General features: G+C 53.0%; 1 protein-coding gene across 1 annotated transcript; it reads left to right on the forward strand.

Moving 5' to 3' along the window:
* The first annotated feature begins 145 nt into the window (after positions 1-145).
* On the forward strand, positions 146-27,770 carry GLP1R (glucagon like peptide 1 receptor). Its single transcript, XM_077159416.1, has 13 exons — positions 146-171; positions 1,470-1,609; positions 2,357-2,464; positions 9,819-9,937; positions 10,263-10,369; positions 14,814-14,967; positions 15,495-15,654; positions 19,955-20,015; positions 20,584-20,653; positions 20,767-20,855; positions 21,186-21,324; positions 22,165-22,206; positions 27,496-27,770. Exons 1-13 carry the CDS (start codon positions 146-148, stop codon positions 27,661-27,663), a joined length of 1,383 nt encoding a protein of 460 aa, XP_077015531.1. The 3' UTR covers positions 27,664-27,770.

Raw genomic sequence — 27,770 nt, forward strand, 5'->3', positions numbered from 1 at the left:
GGCAGGGTTGATTGACCGGGACAGGCTCTTGTGAAAACCGTGTGGCCCCATCAGCTATGGCTAAAATCATAGCTCTGCCTTGAGTCCTTTGATTTTCCCCTGAATCAAATACACTTGATCTTTTCCTAGAAGAGTAGGCCCTACCATGGCCCTCGGCAAACTCGCTCCAAGGTCAGCTGGACACAAACTTGGCCTCCTCTTGGAGCTTCCTGTGCAGCTAGGGATGAGGACAGGAGAAATCCCACCCCGTGTTCTTTTTCCTTTTGTATTGCTGAGGGAGGCAGGAGGGATGGTGTCTCAGAAACCAGGAATCAGCTTCCACCAGGCAGGGTTACCCAGAGCACCCCAAGTCAAGGGTACAAACTTCTAAAAAGAAGCTATCTTCATTTCCACACACACGCAAATTTTTGTGATTTCAAAAAGTGATTGTTTTAAATGACATACAGGCCCTAAATGATATCTGTAAGTGCTCCCATGTTCACTTCAGCACCTGCAGCCTCTAAATGAGAAATATTTATGTTCTTTAAGGCTGTTCAGAAGAAAAGAAGAGACGAATTACAGTCCCAAGACATATCTTTGCCAAATGCAGAAAAATGTTCCGAAGGGACAATTCCTACTCTGCCGGGTTTGTTTGGGCTTGGGTGCTAAAAAGCCAATTCTTACCTTATCTGAGAAATGAGGCTCACATCCCCCTACCCACAGGCAGGGGAGCGCCTTCCATTGAGGCCTGCCCTCAGCGTTCTGGAACCTTTCTGACCCCTCTGCCCCTGGGCCCCAGGGCTCCTCCCTGTGCTTAATAGAAGCCAGGCTGAACATTTGATCTGTGCCGCTGTGCCAGGCAGGAACTCTGGAGGTCATGATGCCCTCTCAGGTGACAAGACTGCATTCTGCAGGAGGGGTGTTAAGGGTAGACTTTCCAGCCTCTGTAGCATAGATCCCACCACATCCCACAACCTCCAAATTCATAATTCTATCATATTCACCGATCTAGGGAACTCTGAGTCTTAGCTCCCTGTAGTGCTGTGTGACCTTGATTGAGTTCTTTCCAACTCTGGGCCTGTGCATCTCCTCTGCAATGGCTAAAAGTGCAGCAACCTCCCAGGCAGGCTGACTGGGCACTGGAAGAAAAGGAATTCATGCAATAGCAGAGCCCAGGGCCCTCAGGGAGTCTCTCTCCTAGCGGAGGTCTGCTGAGACCAGGAATAGACAGTCTCCCCTCGCTCTTTGCCCCTGCCCCAGAAACCATCAATTCAGTAGACACATGCTGGGTACCTACTACATATCAAGCTGTGTTCTGGTCCCCTGGGAGGAACAAAGATGTAAAAATATCTGCCTGGAGCTTCTGTGGAGGCAACTGGTTCTCTCCTTCCTTTCAGAGATGCCCCAAGTCTGGTCGACTTAGGGCTCTGAGGACCCCTGGAGATAAAGAAACCAAGTATTTGGGGTGAGGGTGGGGTGGATAAGGGAAGGGCAGGCTGGACACATAAGGCCCCATTTCTGCCCTTCCCCCAGGGTGCCACTGTGTCCCTCTCAGAGACAGTGCAGAAATGGAGAGAATACCGGCGCCAGTGCCAGCGCTTCCTGAGTGAGGCTCCACCCCCGGCCACAGGTGAGTCCAGGTGGGGACCCCCAACTCCTGAGAGGCTTTGAAACCCCCCAAGATTCATGGATGGTGTCATCTGTCTCTCTCGGATGCCATGCCTCTCTGAAAACCTTCCCCCATGCTTCCATTACTTTGTCCCACCTGTCCCCTCACCTGGAAATACCTTCCTGCCCCACATCAACCTACTGAAAAATGACAGGTCCGGCCCAAGGACTTACTTCCTACAGAAAAATTTCCCCAACGAATTTCTGTTGTCTTTTGGCTCTTACCCATTTGCCCTGTTGCCAGCTTTGGGAGTTGCTATCTTCTTCCCTCCCCTTCCCCCCCCCCCCCCCACCCATGCCCAGCTTTGTGTCCTCCTCAGCATTCCTAGCATGCGCTTATGTTCCCCCCTCATTTTGGAAGTGTTATTGAAAAATGGGTCCATAAGGATCATTTATCGAGCACTCCTTATGCTCAGATATCTGAGTAACATGCAACGTTTACCCCGCAAAGCCCCATGCAGCCCATTTTACAGATGAGGAAACAGAAAAATTCAAGGGCATGAAGGAACCTGCAAGAGGCCCCACCAGGTAGCGGCGGAGTCTGCCTGTTTGGCTCCTGCTGGGCCGCGAAGGTGCTTGGCATGCAGGAAAGCACTCGGCAGAGGTTCGCCCAGTGCAGGCTTCTGTCTTGTCCCCCAGCGGCCTCCGCCGTGGCAGTGGGGAGTGCCCCAGCCCGGCGGAAACTCACAGATGGCCCCCCTTCACCCAGGCCTGTTCTGCAACCGGACCTTCGATGACTACGCGTGCTGGCCCGACGGGCCTCCCGGCTCCTTCGTGAACGTCAGCTGCCCCTGGTACCTCCCCTGGGCCAGCAGCGGTGAGTCCCCCCCACACCCCACCTCTCTCCTGCATGCGGGAGGCTGGAGATGTGGGTCTGCTTCTTTTCCTGTGAGGCACCCCGTGACGTCTTCAGGCCTTCTGGGGGGGGTCTGCCTGCCTGTCCTTGGGGGGAGAAGGGAGGGCAGGCGGTGGGGGGATCAGGCCGGTCAGGACCTGTGCTGGTGGGTGTGTGGGCATGCGTGTGTGTGTGTGTGTGTGTGTGTGTGTGTGTCGGGGGGTGTCTGGAGGTTGCTGACCTAAGAGAGAATTATGGCCGTCCCTCCCGTCAAGTAGTCAAGGAAAGGGAACAGGTGGGGACAGATGCTTGGGAGGAAGGGCCCACGGGGATGTCCTTGCTCCAACGTGCACATGTGCCCGTGTGTCCGGCGTGTGCAGGATCTGCGTACATGGATGCTCGTACCTGGTGGAGGTGCCCAGCCACTCCGATGGGCGCAGCAGTCAGGTGATAATGAGGCCACCCCTCAGGCCCTCCCCACATCTGTCCTGCCTAGCAGCAGAGGCCAGAGATCCTGTGCTGGGAACGGTGTGGTTGCCAGGTGGGAGGTCTGATGGGGTACAGAGACCCCCAGAGGCTGCGGGGGGACCCCTGACTGGAGCGGCACTTGCTGTGCTCCCCAGAGCCCTGCCCGTCTACCCCAGGCTCTCATGCTGGACCCAGGCCCCGCCTGGCACCAAGGGGGTTCATAGGAGACAAGCTCTCTCGCCTTAAGGAACTCGCGGCCTCGGGGGAGGGGAGATGAGACACGCTCTTACAAAATCACAGCTGATATTCATTGAGTGCCTTCTGTGTGCCAAGTCCTGCCCTAAAAGCAGATAGTCTTTGCAGCTCCCGTGTGGTTATCCAGGTGCACAGTTGAGGAGACTGAGATCCTGGTAGGCTTACATCACTTGCTTTGGGTGACAGGGTAAATGCCGGAGCCAGGATTTGAACCAGCCCCTGCCCTTAACCACTGTGCTTTGATGGGGCCTGAGACCAAATAGGAATCAGTCCAGAAGCAAGTGTGAGAATAGGTTGTATTTTGGGGGGAAGCCAGGGGTCTTCCTGGAGGAGGCAGCCCTTAGTGGAACATCAGGGCACTGGGCAGGTCCTGACACGAGCGTCACCTCAGCCTGCGGGGCTGAGGTCAGATGAGGCCCAGGCAGAACTCCTAAGGAGGCTCTCTCCTTTGGCCGCCCTCACAGTACACCCACCTCACCCTTGATGTGCACAGATAAAGCCTAGGAAAGAGGCAGGCACCTGGCTGAGACACAGAGCGAATCTATGACTTTCACAGAGCTCTTCCTTACCAGGGCAGGATGCAAGCACTTTACATACGTACACTCATTTAAACCTCACAACAATCCTATGGTTTTTTAATAACTATGCTTATCAACCTCCCATTTTACAGATGAGAAAACTGAGGCACAGAGATGCTAAGTGGCTTTTCCACACTCACACAGTTAGTTAGCGGTAGACCCAGGAAAGACTCTAGGAGCTGGTTCAGAGTCAGTGTGTTTCACTGCTACCTTAGGCCTCCTTGTGTGCGTGTGTGTACATGTATGCGTCCATGTGCATATGGCTTTGGGCATGGAGACAGGTGAATGGCCTGGATGACCTCTGCTGGATGGATACAGCCCTAGAGAGGGCAATGAGCCCCTTGCATCCTCCCTAGATGGACTAAGTTGAACCCTGCAGTCTGATGGTTCTGCTTTCTGACAGCCTGAGTGGCTGTGTGAGCTTGGGCAGGTTCCCAGACCTCTCTGAGCCTCGGTTTGCTCCTCTGGGAGTTGGGATACAGATCTGGATGACGGGGAGGTTGGGAGGACTGCGGTCCTGAAAAAAGGTAGCTATTACTATTTCCCACTTTATTTCCTCCCCACCCCCAGTACACACGCTTTCCCTGCCTCCCAAAGTGTTGGGGCTATTGCTTGGGCAGCTTCAGCTTGACCTGTAGACCCCAGGGAGCCAAGCCCAGGACGGAGCCCATCCTTCAGCGCTAAGCCGTCCCCAGCTCTGCCTGCTGCCTGTGGCTCCATCCATCGCCTTTAATTTTATTTGAGCAGGAAATAGGTCCTGGTGGTGCCCGTTTATGAGCGAACAGGGTTTTATTGCTTTCTCTATGAAGATAACGGCCACCGGCCACCGTGCAGGCCCCCTGCCAGCCTCCGCCTCCTCCCGCCGACTCCCAGGGCTCATTTACTCCCTTCTCTGACACTTGGAGTCTCCGACACTGCCCCCTTCTCCCCTCTCCCTGAGTTAGGGGTCTGCGGAGACCACCCCAGGCTCAGCAGCATGACTGCAATGACTGCCCTGGCCTGGCTGCTCCCCTGGGCAAAGGCTGACACGGGGGGGCTTCTGTGACCCCCAGGCGCGGCACATAGGACCAGGAAGGAAGCAGTTCTGGAGCTTTCTTGGTTTGACCAAGAGAGCAGTGGAGAAACTTTACAGTTTCCAGTGTTGGTGGCGGGTGGGTAGGGGGGTGGTCCCAGCAGAAAACCTACTCAGCTGGGATTTTGACGAGAATGTCGTGGAGGGACCACTTACAGAGGCTGGGCAGGGTTAAGGGACCAACAGGGAATACAGAGCACCCAGGGACCGTGACAGTGGGAAGATTTACCACCCCCAGATCTGAAAAGCAGGGGGCAGAGACGGGGTCACGGGAGCCCTGTGAGAGCTGGAGCCCCGATGGAGAGGCCGCCCCGGCAGGAGCGTGGCCTCTAAACGTCCAAGCAGCTAAGCAGCAAGGGAGAAATACCCCAGCTTCTCTCTCCTTTGAGCCCCCTGTCGTCTGCTGGCACCTCCCATTGGTCAAGCCCAGTAAAGGGCAGGGAGGCCAGGCAGCGTGGCCACAGCACCCCTGGGGTACAGAGCCAGCAGAGGAAGGACCCACTACAGAAAGAATTAAGTTCATAAAGTTGACTGGGCCTCTGTGCCAGGTTTGTGTCTAGAGCTGGGGTTGCGAAGGAGACCTTAGTGGGGTGTACATGTGTGTGTACACATGTTTGGGAAGAAGAGGTGACCCCCCCCCCATGTGGCTAAGCCTGGGTTGCTGAGGAAAGTCAGAGGCACCTCTGCCTGTGGTGTGCTATCAGGAAGGCTTCCAGGAAGAGGTGACATTGGGACCAGGCCTAAAAGAACAGGCAGAGGGTAAGGAGGGCCCTGCGAGGCTGGAGACATCCAGGCACTGCTTTGGAGATGGAGCCAGGCCTCAGGCCTCAGAGCTACACAGTATCCTGGGTAGTCCAGCCAAGCCCTTGAATTCTAACCCCCCTTCTTCAGAATTGGGAAGTCAGATTGCACAGAGAAGGCCGGAGCAGATGAGTCATGGAATGGAGGTTTTCAAAGGAAATGCCCAGTATAAATAAGATTTGCGGGAAGAAGGTTCGAGAGGCTTCAGAGAGCCTGTTGGCCACCTGAGGGCCCTTCCACAGCCTCATTTACCCACAAGCAGCTGATCTGCTCGTTACAAATCATTCCAGCCTCATTAGCTGCACCCCATCCTGATCCCTACCTGTTTGTTAGCTTAGTTCTAATTATATGAGAGTCATAAAATGCTTTTAAAACAGCCTATAACTCACAATTCTTGGAAACTCTGACAGGTGCCTCCCTGAGTAATGCTGTGCCAGGCGCTTTTACTGCGGGCCGGGGTTGCCAAGTGGAGAGCCGGGCCCCAGCGTGGCCCAGGGGTGGGGTTTGGCTGAAGTGACGTCATAGGCTCCATCTCCAGCCATAGTGAATTCGTGCCCCTCTGAGACGTGGGAGTAGGGGCAGCAGCAGGAACTCCGTGCTGCATGGACCGAAGGCATGCACCAGGCCCGTCACACACTTCATCTCCTAATCCTCCCACTGCACACCTGGGAGGCTATTGTGGGTCCCATTTCTCAGATGAGGAAACTGAGACCCAGGGAGGTGAAGCGACCTGCCCCATGTCTTACAGCTGGTTGAGGCAAAAGTAGCATTTGAACTTAAGTTTCTGTAATTCAGAATGTGTATGAGGTTCTCCTTCTAGGCCTAATGCAGGGCACTAACCCCGACCCTGACCCTGAGCTAACGCCTTCAATTTGAGCCCTGCCTGTGACCCCCATTCCACCACCTTCTAGCTATGGGACCTTGGGCTGTGTCTGCGATCACCCTCTGAGCCTAGGCGTCCTTATCTGTACGACAGCGGACTTGTAGTCCTTGCTGGCCACCTGTGCAGCCTGGGTGCAGAAGCTAATGGATTCGTGAGCAGCTCTCCACAGCCCTGAGTGATCCCATCCACGTGAAAGGGCAGCTGTTAGCTTGATTACAGGCACCGCTGCTGTTTCCGGGAGGAAAGGGTTTAATTGGGGGTTTTATTTCCAGCACCAGGGTCTGACTTAATGAAATATCCGTGGGCCTCCTGGCATGCGGCCGCCTCCCCGTGTTGACAAGACCTGAGCCAAGCCCCAGGCTGTGATTTACCAGATCCTGCTGGGCCAGATAAAGCTGGGCTGATAAGCCGGGCTGTGTCTGGACCCACTCCACCACCACCCCCCCCCAGCCGAGATGGCTGTCTGGGGACCATGGGCCCAGCCAGGAACGAGCCCTGGCTTTTAATATTTGATGCTAACAAAGGAAAATTGACAGAATGCACTGGCACAGGCTTGTTGAGCTTCTCAGGGACACAGTGATCCCTTGATGCTGTGCCCGGGATACACATATCTGTGCCCATGCCACCTCTCTGCCCCCCAGCTGGCCTTGAAAGGAAGGCCTGGGAAGCTGGCGCAGGCTGCCTGGGGTCCGCGCGGGCAGGAGGGCTTGCTGAGAGAGGACTGAGTGTTGGGAAGTACAGGCCCAGGGGAGGCACGGAGGAGAAATGGCGCACAGCCATTGTTGACAGTTAGCACCAGGTTCTGCTGCTTGGGTTTGGCCCCTGGAGGCAGAGAGCTGGGGATTAGAATCCTAACTGCTGCTCCCTAACCAGCTGATCTTGAACAAGGAACGTGGCCTCTCAGAGGCTCAGTTTCCTCATCTCTAAAACTGGGTTAACTGTGCCTGCCTTGTAAGGTGGTTGTTCAAACGTGTCAGGCAGACAGTAGGTACCCAAAAAACAGGTCTGTTAATGTGCAGCCTGCAGCGAGGCTGTGTGGTGGGCACGTGGGGAGGGAACAAGGAACCGTGCATTGCCCACTTACACGGTGGGAGGTCGCAGGCTGCAGCTGAGTCTCGGGTCGATTGGCAGTTAGATGGTTTGTGTTTAAGGCATCTGGAGGCTTCGTTGCATGCCCTCTCCCTTCCTAGGTCCACTCTGCCTCCCTCCCCTTCTCTCCCCTTCCTCCCATCGCTATAGGCTGCCAGAAAAGGCTCTGACATTGGTCTTTGTCCCCATGGAGTCGGACTAGTCCCTGCTCTAGGGCTGTCTGCAGCTGAACTCCGATTTTGCTTCATACCAGAGGACATGGACCCTGGTGAAGAATTTCAGGCATCCCCGCAGCAGATGAGAGGCGTTTGACGGCCTGAAAGGAGCCCTTCAGGACACTAAAATCAGGACATGCGCCTCCCCTTCTCTGCTTTTATATACGCCTGATTTTACTCATAACTGTGTGAAAGCAACGTCAGGACAGGCCCTTCCACCTGCTCTTTCCACTGCCTGGCGTCCCACTATTAAACTTGCAGTTTTGTTTCTCTTCCAGGCAAAGCCCCTTGTAGAATGCAGGTTCTTTCAGGAGTCAGGCTGCAAGCTGCAGTTGCAGTAGCTTTCCTCTCCCGGAGAGGGATCTGGCTTGGGATTTGTTTATGGAAGGGAGAGGGGAGGGAGACGGAGACGGAGCAGGGCTGCGTTGGGGAGCAGTGTATGGGAGGGCGAAGGTCCCACTGACAGGCACCGTGGCTGTTTGGCACATCTGGAGACAGTCAAGGCTGTCGTGAGCTCTGAGCTCGGCTCGGCAGTAAAGCTCTGGCCTGTTGCATACTGGGAGTGGGTGGGGGCCTCTGAGAGGGAGCCCCTGCCCCACAAGCCTGCTGCCCCTCCCCAGCCTTTGAGGACAGGCCTCCAGGCTGCAACCCCTGCCCCCTGGGGCCCATGAACCTCTTCCCACACGGAGCGCTCTTTCTGCTCTCCCTGCACCTGGGTGCTTTGGCCAACCCCTGCCACCCAGGGCCTCGGACAGCTTCTGTTCTCCCTCTACTTGATGGGTGTGCTTCCCTCCCACAGCTGGGGACGCTTATCTTTAAAATCTTCTAGTCAAATTCGTTTCTGGCTCCAGCTATCCCACCCCACCTTTGTCCCGGTTCTGCTGACCTTTGTGCCCGTCCTGATTCTTCTGCAGAAGGTAAACGGGCCTTTCCTCCCAGACACAGCGCCGCACCTGATCCCCTCCCCCAGCCTCCCATCGGCCCTGGGACCGCAGGTGGGTGGGTGGCCAGTGGGGCACGGCGGGAGGGCTGCCGGCACCCAGGGGAGCAGTTGGGACGCGAGCAGGCAGAGGCAGGCGCCCAGCCGCAGCTCTGCGGGCCTGTGTTTCATCCCTGTTGATGTGCGGTCGTGCTGGTCCCAGGCATGTTCTCCGTGGAAGTCTAGATTCCCTGCAGCCAGGGGCTGTGCCCGCGTCCTCACACTGGCATGTCCCTGAGCTCCCTGAGGATGGGGGCTGGAGTCTCCACCCACCCCCAGACCGGGAGCTGCCAGGGCGGGACCTCCATGTCCAGCATCTGAGTCGGGGCTCCTTGAGGGCAGGACCCCTTTGAACGGGGGCGGGGGGGGTCTCCAAGATGAAGTCCCCTTCGCTGCCATCCGACTGCGGGTTCATTTGAGATCAGTGAGTCTTTGAGGGTAGGGCTGTGTCTCCTCCATCAGGCGGGGCTCCCTGCGGACAGGGGCCGCCTCTCTTGCCTTCTCTCTGGAGCCCAGTGCCGTCTTCATTCCTGGGACTGCTGTTCCCGGGGAGTGTTAAGGAAGGTGGGTGCTAAGAGGACATCACAGGAAGTGGCTGTGAGGCTGCAGGCCTGCCGCCGGGCAACACCAGAATTGATAGTGGTGTGATCTGAGGCTGGAAGCAGGGATAAACTCATCTCATCTCATAAAAATGGCCAAGAGGAAAGGCTGAAGGCAGGGCTAGGTGTCCTCCAGCTTAGCAACCCCTCTTTCCTATCCTTGTGCCAGCAAAGCTTATGACAGGGAGGAAGACCCGAGGGTGTGCGTGTGTGTGAATGTGTGTGCTCATGCGTGCACATATGCATATGCAGGCATTTGTTACTAACTCAGGGGTCAATTCTGGGGGAGCAGGTTTGCTCCAGGATGGGGAGGAATGAGGGGTGGCTAGTGGCTGAGGGAGACTGCCTGGCTCTGGGCCGAGACTCAGCTCCCAGGTCACCTCCAACCCACCTCCAGTGCTTCAGGGCCATGTGTACCGGTTCTGCACAGCCGAGGGCCTGTGGCTGCACAAGGACAACTCCAGCCTGCCCTGGAGGGACCTGTCGGAGTGCGAGGAGTCCAAGCGAGGGGAGAGAGTGAGTAGGGGGAGGGGAGGTCTGACCTCGGGAAGAGGTAGCTTGGGTCCCACCTTCAGCTAAACAGGGCCCCTAGGGCCCCTGCATCCTGTCCATCCCCCTGCCTCTGGGGCTTTGCACATCATGCTTTCTAGACAAATATGCTATGTGTCCACCTCTCTGGCCTTGAAACAGGGCCCTAGAAAGCCCAAGGACCATTGCTATAGGTTTTTCCCCATCTCCACTGGGGTCTGACTTGCGGTTCCACCTCTTCCCTGTCCCATGGGTAGGGAGGGCTGTGGGTGGTAGGCAGGGCTGTGTGCATGCATGTCCCCTGTGCATGCAGAGCCCCCTGGAGGAGCAGCTCCTGTCCCTTTACATCATCTACACGGTGGGCTACGCACTATCATTCTCAGCTCTGGTCATCGCCTCGGCCATCCTCCTCGGCTTCAGGTAAGAGGGCCCTGGACCCAGCCACTTCATCCTAACTTCCCATTCTGTCCCCCAAATAGAGGAGAAGTGGGGCCTTGCACTAAACTGAAGCAGCAAATGCTGACTGGATCAACCCATTAGTCTGGGTTCCTGAACGATCTCCAGACAGCTCTTACCAGAGAATATGACATTTATAACATAGGACACCACACTTTATGCTTAGTCTAACCTCCACCAGGTAAATGCATGCATATAATACTGCAAAAAGTAAACCCCACACAAAGACAGATGTGTTTAAATATCACAGACACCAAAACCTTAACAGTATATGGTAAGATTGCAGAAAATACAGGGAAATCCTCTCCAGTGAGCATGTATAATTTAAATGATCAGGAATTGAGTATGACTTTGGAAAAAGCTCAAGGGTTAAAAGTTTCTACTCTCTTTGGAGCTTGTCATTCCCAGTGGAAAGTTCTTCCTTAGGTTTAGAACCCAGTGCCAGGTTCTCCCCGCTCCCTCTGCCTTGGTGGGGGTGGATCGGGGGAGCTGGGTTCAAGGACAGGAGGGGATTCTGAAGGCAGGTCCTTGGGACCCCAGCCAGCTGGAACGGAAGAGATGGCATGCCTCTCCAAGGCACCAGCCTCGAGTTGGCACCCAATAAATGCATTCACTCAGTGACTAGGAAATATTTCAGGTGTTCAAAAATATAGTGTTTGATATTATGATCACCCATGCACATGCCATTTTTCCTGAGAAATAAAGCACAGTCGTACAATTTCAGTTCCTTGGGTCACTCATAGACGTCCTCTCTCTGCCCTACCGACTGAGAGGGTTGTTTATCATCCCTACATCTTCCTGTATTGTTATTGCATTTGTAAGTACCCGTGAAAATATATAGTGTGGTTTTGCATATTTTTAGTGGTATTCTATAAATGATATTGTCTGGCACAGATTCTTTTGCAAGTTGCTTCTTTTTTTCTTTTAAGCCCAACATTTTGTTCATAAGATTCAATCACCTTGATGTGGGTAGTTATATTGCATTAATTTTTTTTATGCTGTGCAGTGGGGGGTTACATTTCATTCTTTTTCTATGTGAATATCCTTTTATTGTAGCACCGTTTGTTGAATTTTTTTTTGGAGTGCACAGACTGGGAATGGAACCCAGGTCTTCTGCATGGCAGTGAGAATTCTACCACTGCACTACCTGTGCACCCTCCTATTTCATTAATTTGAACTGTCATTCCATATCCCATTGTATGAGATACTGCAGTTTTATTTATGTTATCCTTCGGATGGACATTTGAGCTGCTTCCTTTTTCTTTCTGAACTACAAGTCTTGCTACGGTGAATGCTCTTACTTATAAACTCTTATGTCCAGTGCAAATGTTTCTGTGGGGCATATCCCCTGGAATAGAGTCGTTTAGGCTGAATATCATGTGCATTTGCAAAGTTATTAGATGTTGTTATGTTGCTCTCCAAAGGGCTTTTACCAGTTTGCCCTCTCACCAGCAGCAAATGGGCGTTCCCACTGTTTAATATCCTGATCAATATTTAGTATTTTCAGACTTTTTATTCGTTCTTATGAAGTGTGTGAAATATCTGGGTATGGGATTAAATTTGCATATCCCTGACTCCTAGAGACAGCAAGCATTTTTCATGTTTTCTTCTATGAATTGCTCGTTCATATCCTTCACCCACCTTGAGTTATTTGACTTTTTCTTTTTTAAGTGTTCATGGTATTTTATACCCTGTCTTAGTCTGTGGCTTATTTTGTCACTACTTTCGGTGACATATTATGCACAGAAGGTCCTAATTTTAATTAAATGAGTATTTATTTTTCCTTTTATGGAAAGGAAAAAGACCCCCCCTGTACAGCATGCAAAAAATTAATGAAATGGAATTACCTGCATCAAGGTAGATTAATTTTACAAACATAAAATCCGGCCAAGAAGAAAAAAATGAAGCACTTTGCAGGAGAATATGTGCAGCACAGTGTCATCTATACAATACTACTAAGAATACACAAACCAATGCTATATATTTTCGTGGGTATTTACAAATGCAACAAGATATTTTTCCCTATTCTAGGGTCACAAAAACAGCCCATCATCTATATTTTCTCCTGAAAGTGCAGAGTTGTGCTTTGCCCTTATGGTTCTTCCATCCACCTGAAATTTATTTTTGTGTATGGTGCAAATCAAGGATTTAATTTCATTATATATATATGCATATGATTAATTGCCTCGTTGTCTTTATTAAGTGGCACATCCTTTCCCCCATGCTTTGTGGTGCCTACTCTACCGTGCAGCAAGATTCCATATATGTGTGCCTTGCCTTCTGTCACCTATATTCTTCTCCATTAGCCTATTTATCTATCTTTCCTTCTGTCAATACCACACTGCCTTTATTAAAAGTTGTGGTTCTTTCATAGCAAGGGCCCCCACTTTATGGTTCTTCAAGTGTCTGACTCTTCCTCGCCCTTGGCTCTTCTTTATAAGTCATTAAAGTTCCATGAAAAAAAATTCTTCTGGAATTTTTATTCCAAATGCATTGAAATTATCAATTAATGTGAGGGGAGCTGACACTTTCAAGATAGTGAATCTTCCTATCCATGAATGTAGTATATCTTCCAGTAATGTAAATCTTCTCTAATGGCTTCCAGCAAGTTTTATAATATTCTCCTTAGAGAAACTATTCTGTTAGAATTTCCCATCTTCTGTTAGATTTATGTCTAGGTACCTGATTAAAAATGCTGTAGATGAATTTTTTTTTAGAATTTACTCTTTAATTATATATTGTTAATGTATCTAGACATACATACATATGTATACATATGTATATATATATGTATATACCTTTATACATGTTTATCTGTCTCCCCACCTTGCTGATCTCTCTTATTCTAATATCTTATCTGTAGATTCTCCTGAAGATAAGCTTATTCTACAAGTAATGACAGTTTTATATTTCCAATCCTCATGCGTTTTTTCTTGCCTGGCTAGGATCTGCAGTGCACTGTCGACCAGAAAGGCTGATAACTGACATCCCTGCTCCCTTCCTCTTTTAAAGAGACTGCTTCTAAGCTTTCCTAGTTAAGGATGATGACTCTTGTAGGATTTGGCATATACCCCTTATCGGTTTAAGAAATCCCACCTATTTCCAATTTGCTGAAAGTTTTTACCTGAAAGGATACTGAAATTGTATCCCACATTTTTTGCATTCCTGCCGTGTGCCTGGTCCCAGTCTGATTCCACCGGGCAGGGTGGAGTCATGTAGGACAGGCGTCCAGTGATCCCAAAGCAGAGCAAGGTCTCACACATATTTCACTTTAAGTGCTTTTTTTTATACATGATTTTGTATAAAAGAGGATTCCACGATGTAACTAATAAAGGATGAGTGGCAGGGAGAGTTCAAAAAGAGTGGAGAGGCTACTCTGGAGGTCACTCTTACAAAGGCTTCAGTTAGACATTGCTAACTACCATAACTTCCCAAATCTCAACCAAAACCATTCCAGCCAAACCTAAAGAACACCTAGGGCAGTATATAAGCATTTACAAAGGTTCCACGCACTAGGGTAACTTTCCAGAAACCTATAAACTCCAGATGGGTCCCTGGACCAGATAAGTCCTGAAACCTAGAGGGGCTCAGGCTTTCCAGAACATTAAATAGTTCCATCTCCCTACCCCATATTAGTGACAGCCCCTTCCAATGTGAAAAAGTTAGAATGGCCATAGCCCAAATACCCCTAAAGAGTGGGATAGAAAGATTAAAGGTGATGGTGGGGTTACACAGAGAAGATAGGATTAACAAATGAATATGAATACTGAATCATTTAATTGATGCTTCTTTTAGTCTCCAGTATCTTAGAGCAGCTAGAAGTAAAAACCTAAACTTGTGGAATTGTAACCCATGCTGAACTCTGAAATCTGTTCTACTAATTATTGTGCTGTGCTTTTAAATTTATTGCTTTTTTTGTATATGTTATTTTTCGCAAAAAAGAAAAAAGGTCAATTATAATGACAAGAAAGTATTTATTCCTTCTAGCATCCTGTATTCTGGAGCAGCTAGAGGGAAAATCTGAGAGGATCGTATGGTAGCCCATGACAAACTCTGGGATCTGTCCCGTAACCACTTGTTGAAGAGTGCTTTGAAAACTACTGCTTTTTTTCTTCCTTTGCTCTTTACATGTGTTATACTATACAGTTAAAAATAAAAAAGAAGATGCACAGAGAGCATGGAAGGCGGGAGGAGAGGACGAGGCAGTAACTGCCCAGCTGAAGGCTTCGTGGGGAGGCAGGGCTGGAGTTGACCTTGAAGGACTTTCAAGGTTGAGGAGATGCGGGGTTCTGAAAGGAAGGAAGGCATGGGTGCAGGCCAGGGCCAGACGCATGTGGGGGTGGGGGGGGTCAGCCTGGGAGGAGGCCTGCTGGCCGCCCAGCCAGGGAGGTCCCTGCTCTCCCCGCAGACACCTGCGCTGCACCCGGAACTACATCCACCTCAACCTCTTTGTGTCCTTCATCCTCCGGGCACTGTCTGTCTTCATCAAGGACGCGGCCCTCAAGTGGATGTACAGCACGGCCGCGCAGCAGCACCGCTGGGATGGGCTCCTCTCCTACCAGGTGTGTGGCCCGGTCCGACTGGGGAGGACAGCGGAGTGGGGGAGGGGAAGGCCTGCCCCCCCACCCCACCCAGCCTGGGACGGGAAAGGCAAGAGGTGTGCAGTTCTGCCCCCGGGGAGCCCCGGTCTGATGGGAGACACAGCTCGCCACGGGGAGCTCCTGACCTGAGGAGGGAGACGCTGCCCTGCCCCGAGAGCCTCCTCAGTCTGACATAGGAGTCAGACCTGGGTTCGAATCCCACCTCGGACACTCAACTAGTTCTATAGTATTGGTCAAGTCTCTTCAGTCCTCTGAGCCTCAGTGTTCTCACCCGTATGATATATCCATTTTTCTTTTCCACTCCGGATAGTGAAAACTCATTGAGCTAAAGCGGGTGAAGTTGTTAACCCTGGCCTGGGCCGGGAGATGTTAACTCTCGTCCTGCTTTCACCCAGGGCAGGGGAGCAACTGGGACAGGGAGGGGAAGGCGGGCAAGAGAGGCAGGGGGCAGAGCGCCTGTCCCCTCCAGCTCCTCCGTGTGCCCCCAGGACTCCCTGGGCTGCCGCCTGGTGTTCCTGCTCATGCAGTACTGCGTGGCGGCCAATTACTACTGGCTCCTGGTGGAGGGCGTGTACCTCTACACGCTGCTGGCCCTCCCCGTCTTCTCCGAGCAGCGCATCTTCAGGCTCTATCTGAGCATAGGCTGGGGTAAGCCCCCACCCCCCCGTCACTCATGTCTCCCCCCTCTCCAGACCTGTGGCAGGGGGGCGGAGACCCTGCCCCCTCTTCACGCTGCTGCCTTCACTTGCCACCCAGGAGGCCAATTTGGTGTTCAGGAAACTCTTCTCGGCCAAGGGCAGGGCCCACTGGACAAGGCCCCCTTGGGCACAGGACCCCGCCCCCCCCCCCCCCCCCCCCCCCCGCTGATGGGCCCATCCCAACACTGCAGGGGGCTCTGGTTGCCTGCCTTCTCCCGTTTGCATAGCTCCCTTCCTGCATGGAAGCAGAGGGCTCTGCCTCCATCTGGGCAATACCCACCCCCAGTCCCCCACCCCCCCAATCCCCCCCCACCCCTGCATCACACACACCTTTGGAGGTCCTGAGACCTACCCCCACCCCTGGGCAGCCGATGGCCCTCAGGGAAATGGTGAGTCTTGGGCCTGAGGAGGTGAGGGGGCTAAGGCTCTGCCATGTGATGGAGAAGGGGAGGGGGGGGGGCCGTGGGCAGTCAGAGGCCGCTGAGGAAAGGGGTGGACCATGGACATGCCTGCCTGGAGTCCAGCTGGAAATGTCCTAGCCAAAAAAGTTTGCCCACAACCACCTTGTCTTTGTTTTTTTTTTTTGCTAGAACATTTCTGGTTGTGCTTCTGCCTCTCATCTCACGGGATACCAATAGGGGGACAGGGGTGGGGTGGGCAGGGGGCTGGGACCTCGGTGCCGTAGGGTAAGCAGATATGACAGCCTTCCTTTGCTGTGGCCCCAGCACCCACCTAGGGTGGAGGCAGGGAGCAGACCCTGCTGCCTGCCCTCCCCAGTCTCCCATTGTCCCTGCCTGGGCCCGCCTCCCCACCCCACCTGGAGCTTGCAGCTCATTCGATCATTCCTCTATTCGCCTGCCTCTGGCCACTCTGACCACTGCTGTCTACTGACCTCCAGGAGAACTCATACTCATTTCCTCAGGCTGGGTCCAAACCCCAGGAATCCCACCCTCAGTCATAGCCAGACTCCTCTCCATGTACCCCCAGCCCACCCTCATACCAGCTCCTGCCTGCACCTCTGCAGGGCTATTCCAGAACAGGAATGCCCTCGGAGCATCCTCCCCACACCAGGCCGCCAGCCCAGCTTCTCAGGAAGCTGCTTGGCACCCCAGCCCTGGGCCTTAAGGCTCTGTGCTCAGCCTCCCTGTCCTGACCTTGCATTTCATTCCTCTTTGCTGGTATTTCTCAGCCAGTTTGCTCTGTATGGCCCTCTGTGTGGGCCCAGCATAGAAAATAGATCTAAAGAGATTTTAAGCTTATCGGTCCCTCAAGGGCACTGAGGCCCAGAGAAGGGCAGACCTTAAAGGCTGGAACCCAGCCTCCTACCCCCAGGCTCTGGGCCCTACTGCCTAGAATGCTACCGAGTTCTCTGGCCTGGGCTGCATCTCCTCGGCCCCCAGTGGGTATGTGCCTGGTGTCTCTGTGCAGCTCCCTGCTCCCACCCCTCCTCCCTCCTTCCCAGGGCCCTGCTTCTCCTTGCTCGGACTTTCTTCCCATCCCAGTCCTCTTCACCTCCCTCCGCAGCCAAACAGACAGTGGGTCGCTGGAGAGCTCTGCAACTAACCTAGGGCCTAGAGGTGGGGGTGGAAGCAGGCCATGGGGGGGGGGGGGGGTGGCTCCCGGAAGGTTGTCCTGGGGGTGGGGTCCATTCTGGGAAATAGCATCAGCGCTGCTGGCACCTGTCTCCATGGTGATCTGAGGGCAGGAACAATAAAAGGGAGGGGACCATGTGTGCAAGGGTGGAGGTGGTTCGTTGGGGTTTGGGGAATAAATAACGGTGCCCTGGAGGTCTCTAAGTAGGAACAGGGTGGGAGGCTGCGGGTCCTTTTCCTACCACCTCAAGGCCCCAGCTTGGGGCACCAGAGGCACAAGGGTAGGCCCAGGGGACTCCCTTTCCTAATCAGAACATCCTCTTCCTGACGAATTGGGATAGAGAGAGACATAGTGAGAGACGGAAAGACACAGAGAGAGATTCACAGAGGGCTAAGGAATGCCAGGAAGCCTTGCCCAAGATGGGATGGTTGGGAAATCATCTTTTAGTTTTATGTCCAAGTGGAAGAATTCAAAGTAGGACTCTGAAATATGCTTTTTTTCACACAAAAGAAAAAAGTCAATTGTGATGGTAAAGAAATATATATTCCATGTATCCTTCAGTGTTCTGGAGTGGCAAAAAGGAAAAATCTGAGATGATGGAATGATAGCTCATGACAAACTTTGGGATCTGTTCTGTAACTACTTATTGAAGTGTGCTTTGAAAACAATTGCTTTTTTATTTGTTTGCTTTGTATATATATTATACAATAAAAAAAGTAGAACTCTGACACATTTGGGGAGAATCTGTTCAAAAGTCATGCCAGCTTCTGTTGCAGTATTGGCAGCCAGTACCCCCAGAAACCTGCCCCGTGTGGGTTTGGCAGGAGGGGAGGTACATGGTAGACAAGGGAATCATTACCTCCCTGACCTGGTTCTCAGTGTCTTAATTTGAGCTTTTTCCTCCAACCTGTCTTGTTGGTTTTCTAAATGGAGAAAGATGAAGCCAGCAGGGAGTGTTTAATGTTTGCATGTGGCAGGAAGTGTTTAATGTTTGCATGCGGCTGGTCCGTGTCTGTGTTTTAAAAATAGACCTTGTTAGGAGATGCTGATGAGTGAGTACATTTCACCAGGCTTGGCCCATATGTGGGTGAGCGTCCCAGTCCTGGAAGGGGGTCTGAGAAAGGACGGTAGTGGCCAGGATGCCAGAGAAGGAGGTTTCAGAATATGTGGGTACCTCAGAGAATTGGTAAGTTCTTGCCCAGAGAGCACTCCCTTCCCTCATTGATATTTTGATTCCGACTCATTCATCATTCTTTCATTCATTCATTCCATTCCCACTGAGCATCTTCAATGAGGCAAGCCCCATGCTGGGCCCTTTGGAAGTCACCCCATCCCTGTCCCTTGTCCCATGAAGTCCTGTTACTAAAGCATCAATAGTGGCTGCCAGGTCTGGTCTGTGTAGAAATAAATGGCCAAGAAGACATTTTCTGATGCAGAATGCTGGTCAGCTGTGAGCTCCTCACCAGTAGGTTTTGTTTTCTCCATCCTTGGGTCTGCATCTCAAGCACGTACATCCAGGCACACGAGGTGCTCAGTAGCTACTGCTGAACGGACATGGAGATGTTGAGGCTATTGATAGTGGTAGTAAAGCCTACAAAGTGGGTTCTACCCTGGAAATGTGCTCCTTGGAATTGCCCCAAAGCCACACATGCACACAAAGCACCTTTGCATTCCCTCTCCCCACCCCCACATCTTTTTCCATACGCCTTAATATACATGCCCCTGTTATCTTAGAAGCCCACACCTCCGAGCCTGAGAAAACACTGGCAGATAGGTATGCAGAATTGGTGCAGAAAGCCATTGAGAGGGTTTGGAGTGAACACCCATTGCAGCCCTGGGGTCTGGTCCCACCTCTGTCCTCCTCAGCTCTAATCTATCTCTTCATCTGTCATGCAAAAATAGAAAATCCAATTTAAGATTAAAAAAAAACCATATATTGATCTCTCAAAACTAGCTGGGCACTGACACTCTACCATCAAGGAACTGGAAACCAGTTGTTTTATCTTTTGACTGTGTAACAAATTACCCCCACACTCACCACCTTATGGCAACCAAAAATTATCATCTCACGGTATTCTTGTTGCTAAGGTTGGTTGCGTTGTAGGCCGTGGTGGACAGGTAATTGCCCTGTCTGCATTGGCATGAGGAATAGGTGACCAAAGCGGGTTCCACTGCCCGAAGGGGTAGACTGAGATGGGCATGAGGCCCAAAGTAAGAGAGAAGAAGGCCTTGGAGAGCTTGCCTGTCCCGCCTCGTCAGGCATGTCTTCTCCACGCCACAGTCCTGTCACTCTGCTACTAGGTGTCTATGGCCTTGTGTCTCAGCCAGGGCCCCAGGGGCAGGCCCTGCAGTGGGCCTGGCGTGTGAGGAGGGGAGGACTGGTGAGGACCACTGTATCACTGTGATGGTGGGGGGACCTCTTGCTAAGGGAATGGAAGTGGGGGTTCAGGAGGGCCAGGGTGGAACTCCTGCTGCCTCTGTTCTCCCATGTACCTGGACCAGCCTACTTCCAGCTGTGCTAGACAACGTGGTTTGGAACCAGACAGGGAGAGGGACTGGCCATGTGGGAGGCCCCGGGGATGGAGAGGCCTCCGGGCATGTTGAGGCTGTGCTCTGGCCTGCCAGCCCCTCTCCCTCTCTCTCCCCTCTCCCTTTAGGTGTTCCTCTGCTGTTTGTTATCCCCTGGGGCATTGTCAAGTACCTGTATGAGGATGAGGGGTAAGTGTCCAACTCCAGGAGGCTGGGCGTACTGAGGTCCCCCACCCTCAAGGTCCACAGGCTTCCTTAGCCACTGCAGCATGTGGCTCCCACTTATTGGGAGGATAAACTGAGGGACCAGAAGCTTAGTATAAGAATCTGTTCTCCAATCCCCTCTCCCTGCCTTTTCCCCCAGGACGGCATGGTGACAAATATCGCTATGTCTATTGAGTATGTGGTGCCCTGCAGGGTTTTCTGTGAGATCTGTGAGTGGACTGCTCATCTCATTTTGTCTATGATGCTGGTTACACACATGACTGTGTTTGCGGGTCTGTGGAGGAGCTGTGTGTATCTATTTGTAGCTGTGTCTTTAGGACAATGTGTGTTTGTATGGCTGCACCCTTGAAGAATGCTGGTACATCTTTGGGACTGGTGTTGGGTGGCTGTGGCGGTGTAGGAGAGACTGTGTGTGTGTGTGTGTGTGTGAGCATGTGTATGGCCACGCTCATTTGCATGCCTCTGTACCTGCCGTGTGTCAGGGTATCTGTGGGTGGAACCAGGTGTGGGTGTGCCTCTCTCCCCTCCCCAGCTGCTGGACCAGGAACTCAAACATGAATTACTGGCTCATTATCCGGCTGCCCATTCTCTTTGCCATTGGGGTGAGTGACTGCAGAGGGTGGGAGTTATGGTGGGCCTGGGGTGGTGGCCGGGGAAGGACGGGAGAATGGGTACCAGGAGAGGGCACCCAGCCGGCGGCCCATCTGCCCTGCAGGTGAACTTCCTCATCTTTATCCGGGTCATCTGCATCGTGGTGTCCAAACTGAAGGCCAATCTCATGTGCAAGACAGACATCAAGTGCAGGTGACGGCCTTGCTGGGGACTCCCAGCCCTTCCTTCCAGCAGAGAGAGAGAGAGAGAGAGCACGAGCGAGCCTAGAGCCCTCCACGACTCTCTTCTGCCACCCAGGCTAGGCCTAGAGCCTCGGGATTTGCCCTTAGCCCCATACCTGGGCAGCCCCCTGGTCTCCTGAGGGGTCTTGACCTCTGTTTCCTCCGCTGCAGGTAGCCTGTTCCATGGCATTCGGGGTGGGGGGACATCTGTGAGCCAGATGCCAGACCTTGGGGGACTCAAAAAGGGGAGAGGAGTGTGTGAGAGAGGGGTTGAGAGTGACACCTCCCCTCTGCCCCACAGACTTGCCAAGTCCACCCTGACGCTCATCCCCCTGCTGGGGACCCACGAGGTCATCTTTGCCCTCGTGATGGACGAGCACGCCCGGGGGACGCTGCGCTTCGTCAAGCTGTTCACAGAGCTCTCCTTCACCTCCTTCCAGGTGACCTCTCCGCTGGGGGGCACGTGGCGTCCCAGGGTGGGGGTGGGGCAGAGAGCAACCCGCGTCACACCGGTAGGTGCGCTGGTGTTGACCCATGTTGCAGGGTTAGAGCAGAGTCAGTACCCCCGGGTGCCTGGGTGCCTGGGCCAGTCTCCTCTGCAAGTGCATCAGCCAAGAAGCTTTAGCCCCAGCTGCCGCTGGGTGGCAGGCGCCATGCTGAGTGCTTCACGCACATTGTGCCCTTAATCCTCCCAGAACCCCAGAAGGTGTGCACGATTGTCCCCATTTTGCAGACAAGGAAACTGAGGTTCAGAGATTTAAAAACAGTATTTGCAGGGTCACATAGTTCCACAGCCAACAACTGATCCTGTCCACGGGTGTTAGGTGATGCTGAGGGGATGAGAGTATCAATGAGGTAAAAGCATAAGAAACTGCCCCAGCCTGTCAGGAGGGTTACCGGATGCCTAAGAGGAGGTGGGATCCTGTGTGTGCGCTTCCCCAGCCCCGCAAGTAAATAGCCTTGGGCCGCTGAGTGAGCAAATGGTGCTGGGGGAGTCGCAGATTCCTCACAGGCACAGCAGATCCACTTATTTGGACCAGCCTCCGCAGGGAGAGGTGGTGGTGGAGCATTTGCTGTATGTGAGTGAGGAAACTTTCCTGCTCCTCCAGAAAGGAAATGGGAAGGAGCCGCCACCCCATCTCTGAGCCGGCAGTGGCTGCCCAATTCCAGAAGGGGAGATGTTGAGGCTGGAGCCCTGGGGGGCTTCCGAGTAGGGACCGGGGCCAGCCAGCAGGTGCCTCCCTTCTACTTGCTCCCTCTGACAGCGCTCTTGTTTTCAGGGGCTGATGGTGGCCATCCTGTACTGCTTTGTCAACAGTGAGGTAAGAGGTGGTGAAGGCTGCTACCACTGACTCTTTTGGGTTGTAAAATAGGCTCCCATCTGCCTTTTAAGCTGAAATCCCCACTCCCCACTGAGGAACTGGAGTTACAGTCTCTCTCTCTCTCTCCCCCCCTCTCTTTCTTGCATAGCCTGGTGGCAGTGGGCATCATGGGTGTGAGGAGGACCCAGCCTCATATTAAGGGGTCCCTAAGTGAACATGGGGGTGGTGGAGACTGTTACAAGTTATTTCAACATATACCCCCAAGTCATGCAAAACATGTAGCCGGTCTTCTCTTTGGTAGTAGTAGAAGTAGTAGTAGATGGTTCACACTGCATTTTGGTAGTAGTGGATTGTCCACAGTGTACTTCCATGAGTACAGTGGGTTCATAGTCAACAGAGCTGCTGCTGAAGATCTTTTGTGGGGCACTGTGCTTGGGGCCTTAATAATCACTCTCGTTTCATTCTCATCACCCTCTCCCCAAAATTGCTAAAATCCTGATTTCAGTATTCCCATTGTTCACACATGAGAACATTGAAGATCAGAGGGAGTAAGAAACTTGCCCCAAGTTTGGGCTGGATTCATATTCTCACTTAAGGGAGAAATCACCTGTCCTTTGTGCATGCAGGCAAGAGCCCCGGGTCACTGTGAGAAAGGGATGAGTTCCCTGGATGCTCTCTGATGGCTGGGGTGGGGGGTGCTCCTTGCTGACCCCCACAGCCTCCCCCGCAGGACCACGGCCCTCACTGCTTTGACATGGTAGCTCCCAGGAAGAGGGGCTACTGCGTCTGTGTGCGCCTGGGAAGAGCCCTTCCTCCGAGGTTATGGAGTAGAGCAGGGACATCCCAGGCCATCAAACTGGAAACCGCAGATGCCTCAATGCCTCCGCTCCATATCTTCTCTATTAGGAAAACAAATGCTAGGCCTGGAGGCAGTATCCTGGGCTGCCTGGGGAAGTCTTCAGAAGAGGAAAAGCTCCCTGCAGGGAAGGCAGGGTTGGTGGTGACTACCCCATAGTCATGGGGCTGGTGGGGGAGGGAGGAACAGTGGAATTTGTCAACCAACTCAGGCCCAGGGTGGGGTTTGCATTAGCGAGGCTGGAGTTCAGGTAGTCCAGGGACTCTAATCCCAGAGCCCAGACCTCTTTGCATGTCCCTGAGCTCTGGAGTCTGGACATCACAGGTCTTAGAAGCAGGACAGGAATGAGGATTTGTCTTTTGCTGTGGGATGCTGGGAGAGCAGTGGGTGGGGACCTCAGTGTCGTAGGGAGCTGCATGATGATTCAAAGACACGACATAATGCAGCAGAAGGATACAAGGGAGTGGGCTTTGGTGTCACATCTCTGCTCCAACTTGGGCCCCATTCCTTAATAAGCCATGTGACTTTGGGCAAGTCATGCTCCCACACTGAACCTCAGTTTCCTCATCTCTGAGAGACTGCTGAGAGGGTTAAATGAGCTAAAGCATGAAAAAGTTGCCAAGACAAAGGGGTTATCCAGGAACAGACCCCGCCTTCAGGGGTGGGGGTGTTGCTGAAGGACACCCCAGCTCTGCTTGGCATAAAGAAACACGAGCACCATCTCCCAGGCTCTTGGTTATCAAGAGCTATTATATGTCATTTTAGTATTCAGTGATTCCCAGAGTGGGACCTGTCCTTTAGAGGACACTGGGAAGAGAAAAACAAGGTCCTGTGACAGGGAGAGGAGGAGAGCATTCCCCTGTCCTCGAGACCTCCTCCAGCCTCCCTGGTACTTGCCTCCTGTGGAAAGGACAGGCTCTGAGTATGTGGCCTTTGGATCTCTTTAAGGGAAGCCAACATTTCCTGAGTGTTTACTGTGGATAAGGTGCTCAAGTGTTTTATTAAGTCCAGTCTTCTGAAGCAAAAAATGCTGTCCCTGTTCCACACGTGAGAAAATGAAGGCTCAGCGAAGTGAAGTAAATTAGCCCAGATCAAACATTTAGAATGTGTAGAGTGTAGGTTGAAGGCAGGGGTCCTTCTAATCCGTCAGGGGCTACTGGGTGGGTAGGTGGAGGCAAAGGGTGTAGAGGGCTCGTGCAGCAGGCCCTTCCTTGATCCCAGGAGGCCATGGGTATGTGCGCTCCTGTCACACCCCTGCAGCTGAGTCCTAAAGAACATCTTAAAACAACGAAGCACATGTTAAAGTGTGAGTAGCCACAGGCTCTGCAGGGTAGTTTTCTGTTCAGGAATTGCTCTCTTTAGGAGGGGGCATGTGCTACCCAGGCCCCAAGCTTTGTCTCCCAGCCTGGGAGGTGACATGTAGCAGTGCAGGCAGCATGCATTCCCTGAGTATGAGGAGCAGGGGCCTGAGAGCTGAGAGAGGGGGCTCCTACTTTCCCTGAGCATCGAGAGAGAACTTTCTCACTTCTTCCTCCCCCCTCTCTGAAAGCAGCTGTCAGCAGCACACATTCACACACGTCTTTCCCCATCACCACTGCAGGGAGGCCCCCAGCTCAGACTCTTTTTCTGATTCCATTCCTCAAAGGCCTGCTCTCCAGTCACCGCCCTGCCCCCAGCCCATCACCCCAAGGCTGGTCAGCTTTGTAAGGAGGAAGGGATGGGGCGCATACCCACCTCCGCTGTTGGCAAATAACTTGACCCTCAATCACTAGGTCACCAGATATGTATCTTTCAGACCAGGCCTTGCTACAGGCCCCAGCTTGCCTCTCTCCCCTTGGCCTCTCCCAGCTCATGCCTTGGGGTCCAGGAGATCCCACGCAGAGGGCCAGAGAGCCTGCCTCCTCCTCTAGGTGCATTGCCCAGTTCCTTTCAACCCACCCCAGACCCCTCATGCCATGGCTCCTCCAGGCACAAGGACAGCCACGTCATCATCACTGGGCCACAAAAGGCACACGTGGCTCCTGGCAGAGGCCTTTGTCCACAAAGGGTTCTCCAGACCAAGGGTTGCCATGCCAACCCAAGGAGAAAAGATGCCTGGACAATGGGCCTGTGTGGCTGCCAAGGTCTGCACGAGTTGCTGGTGAGTTGGCATGGGATCGAGCAGGGAAGGCCGAGGGGGTGGTTTTGCCGTAGCTTTTGTCTTCACAGCATGGCTCTTGACAGTTAAAGTGAGGGAACTTGGGAGCCCTGAATGCTGGCCCCAGCTCTGCCACTACCTAGTTTTCTGACCTCGGTGAAGTCACTCTGCCTCCCTTGACTCTGTCTTTTCGAGTGTAAATGGAAGGGAATGAGTTTTACCTGTTCATTCCGAATCCCCCGGGCCTGGCATGGTGCCTGGCACAGAGAGGGTGCTCAGGAAGTGTTTGCTGAACTGAAGACCTGGGAGGGCAGGAATGAGGACGGAATTGGATGTTGCCTGGGGAACTGCACTGACAGCACTGGGTGCTAGGATGGTGGCTGGGATTGTGATCTTGTCTTTGTTGTTTCATTTTAATAACTTGGTATCAGAAGGAACCCAGTGTTAGGTGCTTATTTGTTTACTCATTCTTTCATTCGACTCATTTAAAAAGAAAACATACTTATTGAGCACTTGCTGTATGCTGGGCACCATGCCAGTTACAGGGACGTGTAGGTGAGGAAGCTGGGACTCTGGCTCGCAAGGTGCTCCTAGCTAGTAAGGTGGATGCACAGCCAGAAACATGCAGGACCTACAGAGCTACTGGAGGGCAGGAGACCGGCTTCGCAGCCAGGGTTTATATGGGTTCAAATCCTGGTGGGTCCACTGTATTAACTGAGGGACCTAGAAAGAGAGCTGAGGGCTGACGGGGCCCATGTGTGAACAGTCTGAGAAGTCCTGGTCTGTCCGTTTTCCTGCTGGTATCTCTGAAACCTCTGCCATCCTAAAGTGGCTTTCCATGGATGGACCTTAGTTTACCATCTTTCTCCTCCCTGCCTTTCCTCCTCCCCAGCTGAAGGGCTCTGGTACAACACTAGCCTCCCTGCTTGATGTACAAGTAGAGGCCCCCGTCAACCTTGGGCATCCCCATCCCAGCTGTCAGCTACACGCTTGGCACTCACTCAGCACACACAGGAAGGCACAGAGCCAGGTGGCCGTAGGGGGTGTTTGTTCAGCCTCTGTCCCCTGCCCAGCCCTAGGCGCCACGATGGCTACCCCATGATACTGGTCCATCCTGGCAAGCAGGCTCTGGGCAGTGTCAGCTCCACTCAGCTCAGAAGTTCTTTTAAGGGATGGCATGTGGCCATAGCAAGCTTCTTGCTGGGCTCAGTGAGATGGATGATAACCCTTGTATGAGGGGAAGGAGAGGAAGGGTGTTGGCACAGGAGCTGGTAGGGGGATTAGCAGACAGCTGCTTACCCTTGGTTGCTGGCAGCTGGTCCTCCTGGCTGCTGGGGGTGTGGGTGGCTAGGGAGCCTGAGAGGAAGACCCCAGGCCTCCCTCACAAGAATGCATGGGACAAAGGTAGAAAACAGAAGAGAAGCCCCGGGGAAGCTCCTACGGAAAGCCCAGGCCCCTCAGGACTAGATGTGTAGATTTCAGCAGCTCCCACTGGCGGACCAGAATCACTGGCCATCACAAGAAACCACAGCACTGCCACAACCCCTCAAGTGACCAGGGATCTGCAGGATTACTTGGACTTGTATCTTTCTGCCCCATCAATCAGGGCCTCAAGCTGCCCTCTTGAGAAGGCTTTTTCTGATGGGCAAGGCCAGAGCCCAGCACCACAGGGACTCTGGTTGGCTGACCCACCTGGCCTGCACCCTTCATGGCCCTGCAGGTCTCCGTGGATGGGATGAAAAGCCCTTGTCTGTTAGTCTCAGCCTCATTCCTTCCTCCGCTCCTCCTTCCTCCCTGGGGGGTTGCTAGGTCTGGATGAAAGCCCAAGGGAGTTGAGCAGGGTCTGGTGGAGGCACCATGGTTGTTAGGGGGTATGTTGTCTCCTTCCCAGTCATCCATGCTAAAATTGAGAGGGCTCTCTCAAGTCACTGTTCTCTCTTCTCCCTTTCTTTTCCCTCCTATCTCTGTTCTACTACATTTCTCTCTTGGTCTCGTTCTCTTCCATTAAATTGTACTATGATGGATTGTAAATGGTGCTTAGCTGAATCACAGAGTTTCGATGGGAAAGACCAATTAGGGCATCAAACCCATCTCTCTCCAGAGGAGAGGCGGAAAATAGGAGACAACAATAAACAATTTTATTGGGATGTTAATTTAGGCGCCTGAAGGCCTTGGCTTGTGTCTCTTAATGTAATGCAGGGGATTTTTTCCCTTCCCCACTAATATAATAATGGGGCCATTTTGTGGGCCATTGGTTTGCATGATGGCCTCTGTGTCCCTCCTTTTCCCACGGAAGGTCCAGATGGAGTTTCGGAAGAGCTGGGAGCGCTGGCAGCTTGAGCACTTGCACATCCAGAGGGACAGCAGCATGAAACCCCTCAAGTGTCCCACCAGCAGCCTGAGCAGTGGGGCGATGGGGGGCAGCAGTATGTACGCGGCCACCTGCCAGGCCTCCTGCAGCTAAGACTGGCACTTGCCCTCTCTGTGGTCCTTGCTGCTGGCTGGGCCCCATCCCAGGTGGGAGAGACCCTGCCGGGGAGAGGGGAAAGGAGGGACACACGTGCACACCCA

This window comes from Tamandua tetradactyla, chromosome 5, assembly GCF_023851605.1.
Source record: "Tamandua tetradactyla isolate mTamTet1 chromosome 5, mTamTet1.pri, whole genome shotgun sequence".
Classification (NCBI taxonomy): Eukaryota; Metazoa; Chordata; class Mammalia; order Pilosa; family Myrmecophagidae; genus Tamandua; species Tamandua tetradactyla.

Excerpts from the sequence above, each read along its gene's own strand:
- GLP1R (XM_077159416.1), top strand. The coding sequence starts at position 146 with ATGGCCCTCGGCAAACTCGCTCCAAG. Across the intron at positions 1,610-2,356 it reads GGCTCCACCCCCGGCCACAG|GCCTGTTCTGCAACCGGACC; the intron begins GTGAGTCCAGGT and ends CCCTTCACCCAG. Across the intron at positions 20,856-21,185 it reads AAGACAGACATCAAGTGCAG|ACTTGCCAAGTCCACCCTGA; the intron begins GTGACGGCCTTG and ends TCTGCCCCACAG.